General features: G+C 43.5%; 2 protein-coding genes across 2 annotated transcripts; one reads left to right on the top strand and one right to left on the bottom strand.

Annotated features, from left to right (window-relative positions):
• The first annotated feature begins 72 nt into the window (after positions 1 to 72).
• Positions 73 to 2993, top strand: srrd (SRR1 domain containing). Its single transcript, XM_018669275.2, has 6 exons — positions 73 to 388; positions 526 to 566; positions 654 to 844; positions 935 to 1033; positions 2219 to 2370; positions 2457 to 2993. The coding sequence occupies exons 1-6, from the start codon at positions 240 to 242 to the stop codon at positions 2698 to 2700; spliced, it is 876 nt and encodes a 291-aa protein (XP_018524791.1). The 5' UTR covers positions 73 to 239; the 3' UTR covers positions 2701 to 2993.
• A 147-nt stretch (positions 2994 to 3140) lies between these two features.
• si:ch211-166a6.5 (clustered mitochondria protein homolog) lies at positions 3141 to 14029 on the bottom strand. The gene is made up of 28 exons (XM_018669273.2): positions 13714 to 14029; positions 11997 to 12106; positions 11561 to 11732; positions 10715 to 10852; positions 10453 to 10607; positions 10201 to 10355; positions 9892 to 10014; positions 9456 to 9588; positions 9261 to 9353; positions 9005 to 9171; positions 8588 to 8767; positions 8068 to 8502; positions 7905 to 7978; positions 7700 to 7804; positions 7491 to 7591; positions 7230 to 7382; positions 7065 to 7127; positions 6695 to 6927; positions 6512 to 6596; positions 6177 to 6330; positions 5919 to 6058; positions 5247 to 5327; positions 5011 to 5136; positions 4772 to 4881; positions 4560 to 4653; positions 4360 to 4485; positions 4205 to 4278; positions 3141 to 4080 (listed from the first exon to the last, which is right to left on the bottom strand). The coding sequence occupies exons 1-28, from the start codon at positions 13760 to 13762 to the stop codon at positions 3405 to 3407; spliced, it is 4305 nt and encodes a 1434-aa protein (XP_018524789.1). The 5' UTR covers positions 13763 to 14029; the 3' UTR covers positions 3141 to 3404.
• Between the last annotated feature and the right edge of the window lie 275 nt (positions 14030 to 14304).

The following is a 14304-nucleotide window of genomic DNA, read 5'->3' as shown; positions in this document are numbered from 1 at the left end:
TTTGTGCTCCGGGAGCTAAACAATATTTTAAAAGCATTTGATTCGAGAGAAAATAATTTTATGGAACACAAAATTCGGCACAACACCGGAAAAGGAAATACGCGTGTCACACTCAAAATACTCCCACGTGTTGCAGGCGCGTCAGTCCGAAAGAGCACTGATGAAACGATAACCTCGGCGACAAAATACATATTTTAATCACACGCCTGTGTATACGGAGAAAAGGTGAATTAGCGTAGATGTCGGACACTGGAGAGGAGTGGCAGGTGGCCCGGCGACGAAAAGGTGCAGCGCGGAAATCAAAGCCACTTCAGGTGTCTTCAGCTCCAACATACTGCCAGGAGGAGTTGGATATCGGGAAAGCTGTTAAACGGATCAGAGACACAGTGTAAGAAAAAATAATTCCTGGCAAACAGCAACTCCTAAAAATATAAATAACGTTTTTTTTCACGTGAACATACATTTTCACCACAGGCTTGTGTATAAAACCTGTCCTGTAACTCGTCTTAACCTCTCCCTCTGTAGATCTGAGCTAAGATGTGAGGAGTTTTGTCAAGTCTGGAAAGGTGAGTATGCTGGATTAATGGAGTTGTCACCAAACACTTTGCTTTAGCTGAAGAAAGCTTGATGAATCTTTCGGGATTATTCTGCAGAGCAGCTGCTGGTGGCAGGGTCAGCGTTCCTCTCAAAACCATCAAAGATTAAGGATGCTGAGGATCCCACCGATCAGCCGGAGACAGGCAGACAGCTGGAGTGTGTGTGTTATGGCCTTGGCTCCTTTTCCTCCTGTGTCTCGGCTCGCTACCAGCTTGCCATGTTGCTGCTGCTGCTGGATGCAGGACAGGTCAGAGACTCGTTTAATCAGTGAGACAACAAACAGCCACATGTGGCACTGTTCGCTCTAAACTGTGTCTCACTGCTCCTCTCCTTTCAGATTCCAGCGAAGGACTGCTCTGTCTATGATCCAGCATTCTCCTCTGGGGAGAAGGATGTGTTGAGAGAGCTGGGTCTGACTGTACTCACAGAAAATGAGGTCAGTTAATCGCTTTCCTTTTTTTGGAAATGTACAGTGCAGTGAACAAACACACTTATCCAATGTGTGGTTGAACATTGTAGCCCATTTAATACAGATGATGAATACTTACCAACACTGCTAAGTTGCTGGCCCTTTTTCAAATCATACCACAAATGAAAATGAGATTTGACTCTTGACATTGGAAACAGGACTTTGACAAAAAAAAGACTTTATTTATCCCACTTGGGAGAAATTCACTTGTTACAGCAGCAGTGAGACCAAATAAGAGTGAAGAATAGACACAGACAAAAATATAATTTAAAAAGCCACAGAAGGATAAAAATAAAGTGCAAAAATTGTCACAAACTCTGTAATAAACATAAATGTATGACAAGTGGTTTTAATGGACGCTGGTAACATCAGTTGTGGGAAGTTGTCAGAGTCATTGACCGAGAGTTAGTGGGTGGTCAGCAAAAGATTGAGGACACTTACATCTGATTAGGGAGAGCATAATTGACAAAGACCCCCCACGCCTATAAAAGACCACTCTGTGACCGAACTGCAGCACTACATAATGACAACTGAGCAACCTCCAATCACTGAGGAACACTTGAGAGATACAGTTGAAAACCCTGGAAAAAGCGAGTGTGTTATGTTAACCTGTGTCAAGTTTTTTTGTGTGTGTGTGTCAGACAAGTTTTTAGATTTTTAAATTCATCATTTCTACTCTCAAGGCAGCTACTGCTTTCCATTCATTTCAGATCTCTATAATAGTTAACTCACAGGGACCAGAAAAGTACTGAACCCAATGTTTTTGTGAGGTATGTGAGCTGTGAGCCTTCCAGTGCGGTGGGTTCAAGAGCTTGTGGGCAAAACAGATTTCAGAGCCAGTTACCAGAGACCAAGCATTCCTAAGCATTTTTGTCATAAAGTCATACCCAGAACTTGAACAGTAAGAGTAAGTCATTGTGAAAAAGGTAAGCCAAAGTTGAAAGATTATTGCATATTGCTGTTTGGTAGCAGATTTTATTTTTCCTCAAATAATGAATCAACTTAGAACAATTATAGAGCACTGAAAAATCCTTAATTTGACCCAAATTTCAGATCTATCCAAGTTGATTTTCATAGCCTGCTGGCTGCCTGGAAAGTAAGAAATCGATACAAAAACAACAGCATTCTGTTTCGCTGTTCTGTATTGTGCAGGAGGGGAAGCGTCTGGCAACTAAGCCCACTCTCTTTTACCTGATGCATTGTGGGAAAGCTCTTTACAACAATCTTCTGTGGAAGAACTGGAGTGCACGACATCTTCCTCAGATGACGATAATTGGAAACAGCTTCAGTGGAATGAGGGACAGGTTTGTACAAGGCATGAATGAGGGAGATGACCTTTAAGAAACAGAGGGAGAGATTAAGTGATGTTTGCTGTCTGTCATACCGACAGGACGATCGAGAGAGAGTTCAAGCGGGACTACGGCTACATTAGTCAGGCTGTTGATGCGTGTGAGGAGAGACCGCTGCCTTGTCCGTCCCGTCTCATCGACGTCTTCAGTGACACAGCAGTCATCACCTTTCCCACCAGTGGCCTTAACAGACTCCCACAATCCACCTGGACAGAACCACCTGAACCACAGTACCAACACTGCCCTGATTTGGAGATTATACTGAGGGAAACACTGAGGAGCTGAGGACAGGAAATTAATATATAGTGGACTTTTTTTTGTTTTTTGTTGCCACTGACATAACCACTTTTTAAATAAATGAACCATGTTCCAAATTGAGGGTCGACTCTTGGACAATTGAGCCACTATCATCAGAGACTTCGCAGGAGAGGAAATGTATCTGGCGCTTTAACAGTCATACTGATGTTTTTCTGGGTTCAGTCCCATTTACTGTCAATTATATACTGGATATATTACAGTTGGATAATTTTTATTTTCAGTCAGCACAACATGAGGTAATACATCACTGAAAACATTTACTCTGTTTTGTTTTTTTTCCCAAAAATGCATTATTACATTGCATCTGAATCATGATTGAGTGATTAATAGATTATTAATAGATTCATAACTTAGTGCAGTCATAAGTGTATCTCTTTGTGTGTGTGTTAAAGAGGAGAAGGCACATGTTTAATATACCAGAGTAAAAAGTTTATTGTTGGAAAGAAAAAAAAACACTCAACAGTATAGCCCTCTCCCCACATCAGAAATAACATCATCATCCAACACAAAGTAATACTCATCCTCTCACTCTCTGTCATCTCATTCTGTGCTTCATGTTCATTGGATCAAATTACATCTACAGTCCTGGGAGAGTTTCATCTTACAGCAGTGACTTTGGGGGAAAAAAAACTTGTCTACAACACTGTTTTCTTGTTTGATACAGTATGTGTTCACTTTTCAGCTGCTCCATTAGCAGTGACACGGTCTGCTACTCCATTGACTGCTGTGCCTTTGTCTCCTGTTCCATTGGTCATAACCGCTTTTGAAACAACAACATCTGCCCAGGTCCCTTTACTCTTCAGGACTGGCGGGCTGGCGGTGACGTTCACCGCTCCATTTATCTCACCATCTTTCTCATCTGATTTCATCTCATTGCATGTTGCTTCAGATTTCACCTCCCCGTTGGCTGTGCTGCCCTCTACTCCATTTTGCACACTGGTCTCCGTTTCCTCTCCTGCAGCCCTGACCTCTGACTCCCCATTCACTAACTTCACCTCAGCATCTGAAGCTGCTCTGTCACTCTCTTCACTGTTTCCTCCATCTACATCTCTTTTCTCATCATGCTGGTCCTGGTCAGCTGACTCCACCACATGACCGTTAGCTGGAATTTCAGCAGCGCTCTCCACAGACACATCTTCCTCCTGTTGGCTCTCGCTGTTATTCTCCACTGCTGGGCTTCCTCCTTCCTGAGCTTCCTTCCCGCGTCCTGTTTCTTGGTCTGAGCTTTTCTCTCCTCCCTTCACAGTTTCTGAGGCGATGGGCTCGTAATTTAGATTGAATCCCAGCTCTCTGGCCGCCGCTGCCTTTCGTTCCAGGTGTTTCTTCTTATACTCCTGGAGCCTGTCACTATGACAATGCAATGAATTTCATGAGAGGTGTCCTATCTAGCAAAAAATATTAACAGCACAACAGCAGCTAGGGAAAATAGTACTTGAAAATCAGATTTTGCATCATTATCAGTGGTATTTACCTTTGTGTGATCCTCCTGATTCCTGTCACCAGAACCATCTGTTCCAAAATGGTATCAGTTGTGGGCGTCAGACACTAAAGACACAGAGAACAGTGAGGTTAACACATCTCCCTATTTCTTCTTCCTGTCTTTAAGACTTAAGCCCCTGGACGTACCTCCACTGTTTGCTCCGTGCAGTCAGCTCCTGCCTGTCTGAGAGAGCGCTCCACCTGCACAGCTTGTTTTGTGATGGCGCACAGAAACTCTTTGCTGCAGCGTGACTGTGGGTGATCCTCTCCAAACTGAGTGAGAAAATAGCCATAAGATAACGCACACACACGTACAACCAAGATATAGATAACCAAGTTATACTGACCAAGGAAGTAAAAGCAGTGAGGGCCTCTTTTTCGTGGGTCATAGCACCTCGGTAGTCACCCTTACTGCACATCCTCTGGGCCAATAGGTGCTGACTGCACAAACAAGAAAGAAATGGTGATGATGTTGGAAAAAGGGACAAAACACATGCAAGGCAACACTCTGCAGATCTTCTCTATAAAACATCAGCACAAGCTACAAATGACAACGTACTTGAGAGCAGTATGCAAATCTGTGGGGCCGAAGAAGGAAGTGTTAAGTCTTAGGGCATTCTTTAGGAACTGCTCTGTCTGATCTCCAGTCAGCACCAACCCAAGACAGTTCTGTGGAGAAAACAATAATAAAAGAGGAAGTGGATATTGTCTATATATTTCTTATTGTACTATATCGTGAAATGCTTTCATTTTGGGCTTGGAGTGAATAGCAGTGGAGGCTGGAGTGCTGCAACCTACATCCAGTATTGCAGTGTAGGGATGGTCTTCTCCATGGACTGTTAGCATCAGCAGACGAGCTCTGAGGAGACACTTCTGAGCCAAGGCGGTCTCCCCTCCAGCATACACATACACACCCAAGAGGGTCTATAGAAAACAGAACAACAATAACATCATAATAACTATAGTGCAACCACACAACAACAAGTACATACTGTACTATACTATGAATACTATGAATATGTAGCCATACTCACATATTGCTGGATAGTGTTTGGATGGTCAAAGCCAAGCACCCTCTCACTGATGACCACTGCTTTCAGCTGGACACTGCGAGCCTTGAGATCAGAGGGAGGTACAGCAGTGAGAGGAAATAAATACCGAGCTTCGCACACATTAAGAGCTAGAATCCATTTAATAAATCCTGAAATTAATTCATCAATCTTTTCCAGTGTTAGAGTACACTCTGACATACAAAAACAGCAGTGGTGGAAGTAAAAGTAGCAATATGACCATGTAGAAATACATCATTAGAAATGAAAGTCCTGCATTCAAATTATACAATTTTAGTATTATCATCAGAGTGTACGTCAAGTATTAAAAGCAGAAGTTCTCATAATCTGATTTGTATTATTCTTTTATTCTGTTGATTCATTGATTTAACTCATTTATATGTACATGTATACAGTGTATACAGAATGTATTAATTAGAGTAATGTGTCATATTTTACATGCTGATAATTTGTCCTGTATGAAAAATCTAACTCTGCAAATTAACTAGCAATTGTTGCTGTCAGTTTAATATTTAATATTTAGTACAAGTACTTTAAACAGTAACTGTACAATAGCTTAATAAATGTCCTTTATTTCCTTCCACCACTGAAAAGTCATGTTTTTGACGGATAGCGTGGCTGGAGCAGTAAGCCTACCTCTGCTGCCTTTCCCTGCAGGAAGGCCACCCTGGCCAATAGGCTGTGGCAGTAACAGGCCTCAGGCTGCAGGTCGTCACACACCCTACCAAACAAGTAGGCTGCTTCTGTCAGTTGCTCATAGGCCTGATCCAGCAGACCTGCAGTTGGGAAACACACAATAAGGTGGTACAGATTTCACTTTTTCATTTAGATTTTGTTCAAAAACATAAATTAAACATAAAGAGTATTTATCATTATCAAGTTTTATTGACCCACCTTTCCTGATGGAGTTCTGTGCAGCGCTAAATGCCTTTGAAGCATCCACAGTTGGCATGTGAACGTGCTTGACAACAGGGAAGATGTTGAGGACGTCATCTGGACCAATGGGAGCTTTATTTTGGTTGTCAAGGATGTAGTCCCTCAGCCTCAACTGATATAGACACAGAATAAACAAACATATTGTCTTCTTTTATTATACTGTATCTCCTCTCAGGGTTGTATCTGTTGCAATTACAACTCAGTGTATATTAAATTATCACTAATATGTATGTGTTTCACATACTTTTAACAGGTTGATAACATACTGAATCCATATTTCAGATGTCTGTTACCTGTACACCGTTCTTTAGGCAGAACTCTCTGAGCAGAGAAAGCCTCTGAAGGCCGTAGTGCTCCACGAGGTGGCTCGGACCAGAGCTGCAACAGAGGAACATGTCAGTTGTTCTAAAATTGACACTGAGCCATTGCGTAACCAGTAAACATTAAGTAAGAACAAACAAAGCGTATGTCTTCACCCGAGGCTGTCAGAGATGTTGTATGTCTCAACAGCATCCTGGCAGACCAGGTTCCACAGCTCAGCCCCCGTGAGCGTGCTCCAGGGCGTGCTTTCGGAGGCCCCGGCCCCTCGGCCACGCCGCCTTGACTTCTTTTTCGTCTCCTCCCCCACAGGAGTGGGCGTGAAGTGGGGAACCAATAGGCAGCAGAGGAAGTGACTGACAGCTGCAGAGAGACTAGGCACATCCACGCCCTGCAGAGACATGACCCGGAGGCTGCAGTTCATTCTTTTGTGGAGCGTGTGGGACCAACACCTGCTGCTATTTCATCACCACCCACCTTTGAGGTGCTCAAACATTGGCATGCTCATGACATAATATTGCAAAGTACCTGGAGGAAACTGTTGAACACTCTTCTTGTTGAGCGGATGAAAATTTCACCTATGACCAATCTCTGTTGAACACAGAAAGAGGGACAATAGAGAGCACAGTTAGAAGAGTGGTGACATCATCAAGTCTGATTTAAGGTTGGCCATTTTGTAGAAACAAAACTAACCATTATATGCCTCAGGCGCTCCTTGTGTTCTGACTGGTTGATGGCCTTGATCACATGGCCCAGATACCGGAGGTTGATGCCTTGCTGGTGTAGTGCCTGTTTTAGAGAAGCTCCATCCATCGGTGCCTCGTGATTTTGTAGGCAATGTTCCACCTGCAAACATGTGTAGACATACATACATACATACATACATGTGGCAAGCTTGTTTTCTTTTTACATAAGGTGTGCCTATTGAAGCATGATTACAATGGATGAACTTACAAAGGCTGGTATCTGGTGTGTGATGATGAAAGCTGCAGCTTCCCTCAGTAACCTCTCCTGCAGGTTTGTTGATGCACTTTCACCAGGAGGGAAGGACACTCCTAAACACAGTGGACAAGAAGTATGTTATATTGTGTTCCAACACGAAGTTTCACTGTGTGTGTGTGTGTGTGTGTGTGTGTGTATGTATGTGTGGTTTCTCTGTATACCTGGAGAAAAGATGTTTGGGTTAAAGCGCATCTCAAAGATGATGTCACTGACTGAACCCACGTCTTTACAAGCAGCTCGTACTGCATCTGTGGCTCGAGAGTCACCTGGAAGAATTAAAAAAAACAAAAAAAACCCATCAAGAATAAAAAATGGCCAAAGAACTGTGGGTTGATATTTAGTTGAATCTACTAAAGCACTTCTTACAAGCTGTTGCACATTCTTCAAAGCCTCCATTGTCATCCAACCTCTCCCTGACACGCTCAGTGAACTGGCAATGTCTAAAAGAAGCACAACACAAAACTTCAGCTTTGTGGAAATACTTTAAAAACAGACTTTAAAAAAGAGTTTCATTTCATGTAGAACTCACTTGTGCTGGATGAAAGCCTGCACCAGTTCTGGCCTAAGTCTACAGAGGCTGTGAGGAAAGCTCTTTGGAAGCCCAGAGTCCATGTGATAATTCTCTGGCCAGCCTTCTTTCACAGAATCCTTCTTCTCCTCGTCTTCACAGCTTTCTTTCTTCTCCTCTTCTCCTGTGACTGTCTGACTTTCCATCTCTGCCTCTGGGCAGAAGTTGGCGTCAGCTGGAAAGGTCCTGAACACATCCAGTATGTAGAACCTCCCATCAGCCCCCAACAATCCCTGAGCATCCACTGAGGTGAACAGTGGTATCTTGTGGTCGTTGGGTGCCACAACAACATGTCTCTGGAGGGAAAGAGATTTGGCGGCGTGAGCCAAGAGCGCCAGCAGCCGTCTGCGTTGAGGGGATTCTTGGGGTCCTGCATTTACCCCATACAGCAAGCCTCTGAGGACCAGAAGAAGAAAGACGTTAGCAGGAAAAGCACAAAAATGTTGAAACACAGTTTGCTGTTTAGGTCCACAGGGTGTACCTTGATGCAGGAGTAGTTTCCTGGTCCTGCTCTGAGCCCTCCAGGCCAGGGGCTAAACCCTGGGCAGACAGGCGCACACCTCTATAGTCTACAACGGCTGTAGGTAGTGTGTGAAGCCCCTCCAATCCCTCTAGTTCGCTGTAGGCTTGTACTCCTTTAAGCTCCAGCCTCTGAGTTGCCCTACAAGTAGAAGATGAGTAAACATTCAAATAATCTGTGAAACAAAAACTTGTCTTAAATTTACCAAACACAGCATGGAGCCATTTTATGGCCTTACATAATATCTCGTCTTTAAATGCTATACAAAGGCAGCTGGACTTGCATGGGGTTTTCTTTGGACACTTGGAAATACCATGTCCTGTGTGACTGAGCATCTTCACAGACATAATATATTGCCATTTTTTGTGGTTTGCTTACCTGCGACCCCTCTCTCCGCCAAACACCATGCTCGCTGCCCCCTGGCTCATGAACAGGCCACCCCACAGGAAAGCTGGGTCCTCTGGATTTCCATTTACTGGCTCCACAAAGCCATCTACAACAGTCTCTGCCCCCTGCATGACAGCCCTCACAAATGCACTGTTTACCTGAGGGAAAACAGGTATGAATGAAAGTGAGAAGAGGAGAAAGTGAACCCGTCGGCTGTTCTGAGCTACATTACAGCTTTTACAGTCACCTGGATCACAGCTCTGTCTCTCTGCAGCCTCTCCTCCCGGGTGCCTTGTGGAAGATCTCTGGCTGCTTGCAACTCCTCATTCCAGTCTGGAGCCTACACATAACACAACACACACAAATACACAGTGCTCACACTCCATCAGTGCCAACAACAAATTACTATAGCAACAAACACTTGTCCTCAGTTGTAAATAACCTGTCTTGCTGCCTGCTCATCCACTCCCAGTCTGCTGAAGGTATTTTTGTGAGTACGAGAGGCACAGGGAGGCCCGAGCCAGCTCAGTGTGTGGTATGGAGTTGGAATCACCTCTACTGGTGGTAACTGAGGCCTGAAGGAAGAAAGAGAACAAGCTGCATTACTCAAAATCCACTTTACTTACAACCATTTCTAGCATCAGAGTTTAGGTCTAAGACTTATTACCATCACTTTAATTATTTGAATTCAGAACATTCACCTCATCAAACCCCACTGTTGGGACTCTGACAAGCCACTGTAGTATTTGTGCTTTGTTTCACATACAAGTAAATGATATGCTGCTATATGGGAGTGTTGCTGAACTAAGTTTTGTTGTATTGTTTGTCAGTGCAATGACAATAAAGTATCTATCTGTCCAATCGAATAACAGCGTTACCTGTTTTTGAGTGTGGTGAAGGTTTGCTTGAAGGCAGGGCTGATGTGACAGAGCAGGTCTGTGAAACAGTGACAAACTGGAGAAGACTGTGCAGGACGAGGATCAAACACATCTTCTGTAGACCTGAGGTGAAGAATGTCACCTTTAAATTCAATTATTCATTCTGTCATTTATACATATGCTTCAAAGCATGTTTCTCAGACAGCAAAGATGCAGAGAGCTGGACATATTAATAGCCCGCTGTATGTTCTTTTGCTGTGATTTACTGCAAAAATAGTCAAATATAATAAATATCATGATTTACTTTACCTGTTGAGGAAAAACCCTTTTGGACAGGATGTGATCTCACACCGCCGTCCCTCTATTGTCACCACAGAGATGTACAGGAAGTCTCCCTGCAGCTTCCTGTGTCCTGGTGGCGGGTTCCAGCAGCTGAGGGACAGGTCCTTCAGGTAACTGGGAGCCTGACAAGACAAATACAAAGTCACATTGTGTGTTTGTGTGTGCTTAGGTGAACTAGCCCAATATTCAAACAAATTTCAAGGATTTTATGGTACACACCTCTGGCTGGGAGCTATGTGGAAGCACGGCCATGAGTGGTCTTTCTGAGGAGCCAGGAAGGAGGTATTCAGGAGGAGCTCCATCCTGGTTGGTTGATTCTGTTTTCGTGTTGCTTAAAGAGCGTTTCAAGCTCTTTCCGTTTGGTAAGCTGGAGTCTGCACCAGTAACAAAAAAAAAACAAAACAAAAAAATCACTATGATTTAGATGGTGTTTTAGTGTCTTTGTGTTCCCCTTTTCTGTAAGTGCACAATGTGTGTGTACCTTGTGTTTGTGTATGCGTGATTGTCTCCAGTACGCTCGGTGAGCGCCCTTCTCTCAGTGCATCCTGGGGTCCAGATGCTCTCAGCAGGTCCAGGACACGAGCCAGATGGAGCCTGGCTGAGCTGGCAGTGTAGGGCTCTGGAAAGTAATGCACTGGTTAACACAAACTTTAGATTGTGTTTATGACCTTCTTTAACTGACAGCAGCATGGTAAAGGTCTGATGAACTTGTGATTTTTTTAGTCCATCAACTGAAGTTAGCCACACAGAGTTTCACTGTACTCTGTATAATGACAATAAAGCTGGTTCTTCTTAAGTGATGCATATTGCCTACACACAAATCTGACAGGGTACATACTGTACATACTAACAAGTGGGCTACAGGATGGTTCGCTTCTGTGTTTAACAGCTAGAAGGTGAGAGTCAGACTAATTGGTTGGCACAAAGTTGTAACCTCTGCAACTATAAATCTCTGCAGTTATAAACCCTGTTTTGATGACTCAGAAAAGGTGAGTCAGCTATTTGCATTGAGCTGAGAGAGGCTTAAGTGTGTGTGAAAGGAAAAGGGTGTGATGAAAATATGGTTAGGATTACTCTTACAGAGATCCTAATGCTTGAAATATAATTGTACCACAGTGCAAATATGTTCCGTTACTACTACAAATCAGTTATTAATTATAATTCAGAGACTGGAAAAGTTCTGAAATGCAAAAGGTTATGACATTTGTTCATGAATTTAAATTTAAAAAGACAGTACAAGTAGTAAAACTGGAGTAAAAGAGAGGGCTTGAAGAAAAAGAACACCAGAAAAGCTAAAAAAATAAAAATAAAAAAAAAAGCTGGCTACCTTCCACCAGGCGAACGATGGCTCCTGGTTTTAGGCTCTTGAGGCTTTGCAGTTCCACGAGGGGATCCAAAGTCATACCAGCTAGAGCCAGTGACAGGCTGGAGCGTGGACACACCTCATTCCTCGAAAGCAGGGTCATTATTGCATCTTGGACAAGCCAAAATCCGTGAACCTACAAAGATGCACATATTAACGCACCCAGTATAAACCTGCCCAGATATAAACCTACCTATTAGATGAAAATTCTGATATGAGGATAGTCCCTGCTACACACAGAGAGATACAGATATATGCACTGTAAGGGCTCTGAATGAAAATAAAGTCACCGCTATCTCTGTTGGTTTCCATCTTCTCTTAATCACTTATGAAATCTTCCTGCACTTTATAAAAAGACAGGGAACAACATCTGAGACAAAATAACAGTCCAGTTTTGTACCTGCAGCTCAAATGGCTCTACTCCTGCTCCCTGGATCTTCACAGGGAATGATGTGTTCTCATCATGCTTAATACCAACAGCATTCTTTCCACCAGTCACACCGATTACATCTGTTTGAAGGGGAAGTAAGAGAAACAAAACTAAGTGAGGATAATCACAGAGCTCTCCAACGGACAAGCAAATAATATGGGTTGTGTTCCTGCCTTCCACTCATTACATGTCGGGATAATTTCCAGCTAAATGTGATCCTGAAGGGACTGAAGCTGTTACAGAAAATGCATGAATAACTGAACAAATGAATGATTTCTAATCATGACGGATAATGTTCAGATCTCAGAATTGCACACAATCTCCTTCAAAATGATGATGTGCTGGACTGAGGAGTGTGTGTGTGTGTGATAGTGCCTGAGGGTGAGAGTGAATTTATGCAAAACAAATGTCAAAGGAGGAGAAAGTGGGGTGTGTCTGCCCTTTTTTACAGACATACGCAGGCAGAACCAGAGGGAGAGCAGGACCCAACGTGTTCCTCAACCGGCTGTGTGACTAAACCTGTTGAATTTGCCTACTGGCCCTTATGTCATCTCAGGGTGAAGGGACAACCACACCCAGCGCTGGCATGTTTAGACAGCAGAACGCTAAAACACATAAACTAACTAACCTATAACTTGGCAGCAGAGCGTGCTTGCTTGCATGGATGCATGCACATATCGTGTATGTAACACCTTTGACATGCTCACAGTGAGGCAGGACATTCACTTTGCACTAATCTCTGTAGACTGTGGTTCACTCTGCAGTAACTCTCCAGCTCTTGCTGTCAATCTGGGACCACTTTACCACTGGAAAGCACCCAAAAAATAGCGTCCCTGTCTGTGATTGGCTGAAGGAAGGCCCCTCCTTGCTGTGAGCTCGGAGCCATCATCCTCTTTTTCTATTGGAGCTACTGCCTTTACTACTACAGAAAACAGCATTGTTTTCAGCCTTGACAAGTTTATTTTGGCACTGGTCTCTAAGCTTGGCTTGTACAATAAACTGCACAAGCATGCAGAATTCCTTCCTTATATGTCATATACTCATATTACAAAAAGGTAACTCTCAGTACATTTAAATGAGCTCCTCAAAATTATATAACCTGTCAATCACAATGCTGTGCCCACAGATTTATTTTATTTTTGGGGTTGAGGCATAAGCACCTCACCTTAATTCAATCACTCTGTCTTGTAGAGGGGGAGGGGCAAAGGTTAAAAGAAGTTGAGAGGCCTGCTTGAATGTTTGTCAAAAGGTGAAGCAGTTATGTGGCAGGCAAGGTGGTTGGAACCTAAAAGATATGTATAAGATTTTTGATTTTGGATGAACAGCAAGAGAAGCTGCAAAGAAATTTAAATAAAATGTACTTTTAAAAGAGTGTAACTGAGTATTTACAGTTCTTCTAGAGATTCCAGTGACAGCGAATCTGCCTGTGTCAATAGATTTGCCACTAAAAGTTAAAGTGCAGAACAGACTCTCCGAGTGGTCAAAAATCTGGTGAAAGCAGTGAACAGCACAGGCCATGTTCAGAGCAGCAGTGCAGTGCTAAATCTCCCACCCTCCTCAACATTCTCCAGCAAGGGAGGCACCACACGATAAAAGAAGGAAGAGGAAAGTGCAAAAGGCAGACAGGGAAAGAGAGACAGAGCGAGAGAGGAGCAGAGAGGGAAAACACATGGCAGGGATTTCTCACCAGTCTTAGCCTGATTTCTTCCTCCTCCTCTCCTCACTTTGTCCTTCATGGCTGTGTGTTGAAGTTTCTCTTGAGCTGTCCTCTTTGTGTGTTTTCACTTCTCCGCTCTGGAAAAGTTGCCCAGTGTCTTCAGACCGCTGGAAGAATGCACAAGAGAGGGATAGAGTGAGAGGAAATGTGCAGCTGGACTGTTTTGCGAGCCCAGCAGAGTGAAAGTAAGTGGCTGTCTGTTCGGGATTGTGACTCCTGCCCCTTTTCTACAAGGCAAACTCAGCTTATCTGCTCTCTCTGTGTAAAAAAAAAGCCACACCCTCTTATTGCTCCACACAGGCTCATTACTGTGCATGTCTCTCACACTTTGTTGAGCTGGGTGTGTCTAATGCGTTTTAGCTCTACTCACTCTTCCTTCCCCTGGCATGTTTCACTCCTCCCTCTATAAACCCTGGAGGAGAGGTGGGAATTATGCACACAGTTGTGTTTTGTAGCAGTCTGACCCCCAGTTGGCAAACCATTCTGCTTCTGACAGTAAGCATTTCATGTTACAAATACAGGGCTACATTTAATGCATCTGTGTACACATGTTTACTAGTG

Source organism: Lates calcarifer, linkage group LG13 (assembly GCF_001640805.2).
Source record: "Lates calcarifer isolate ASB-BC8 linkage group LG13, TLL_Latcal_v3, whole genome shotgun sequence".
Taxonomy (NCBI): Eukaryota; Metazoa; Chordata; class Actinopteri; family Centropomidae; genus Lates; species Lates calcarifer.
The sequence above is the reverse complement of the archived record's forward strand: the minus strand, read 5'-3'. Positions and strand labels throughout refer to the sequence as shown.

Excerpts from the sequence above, each read along its gene's own strand:
- srrd (XM_018669275.2), top strand. The coding sequence starts at position 240 with ATGTCGGACACTGGAGAGGAGTGGCAGGTGGCCCGGCGACGAAAAGGT. Across the intron at positions 567-653 it reads GTTTTGTCAAGTCTGGAAAG|AGCAGCTGCTGGTGGCAGGG; the intron begins GTGAGTATGCTG and ends ATTATTCTGCAG. Across the intron at positions 845-934 it reads TGCTGCTGGATGCAGGACAG|ATTCCAGCGAAGGACTGCTC; the intron begins GTCAGAGACTCG and ends CTCTCCTTTCAG.
- si:ch211-166a6.5 (XM_018669273.2), bottom strand. The coding sequence starts at position 13,762 with ATGAAGGACAAAGTGAGGAGAGGAGGAGGAAGAAATCAGGCTAAGACT. Across the intron at positions 9,354-9,455 it reads ATGAGCAGGCAGCAAGACAG|GCTCCAGACTGGAATGAGGA; the intron begins GTTATTTACAAC and ends TGTTATGTGTAG. Across the intron at positions 6,597-6,694 it reads AACATCTCTGACAGCCTCGG|CTCTGGTCCGAGCCACCTCG; the intron begins GTGAAGACATAC and ends CCTCTGTTGCAG.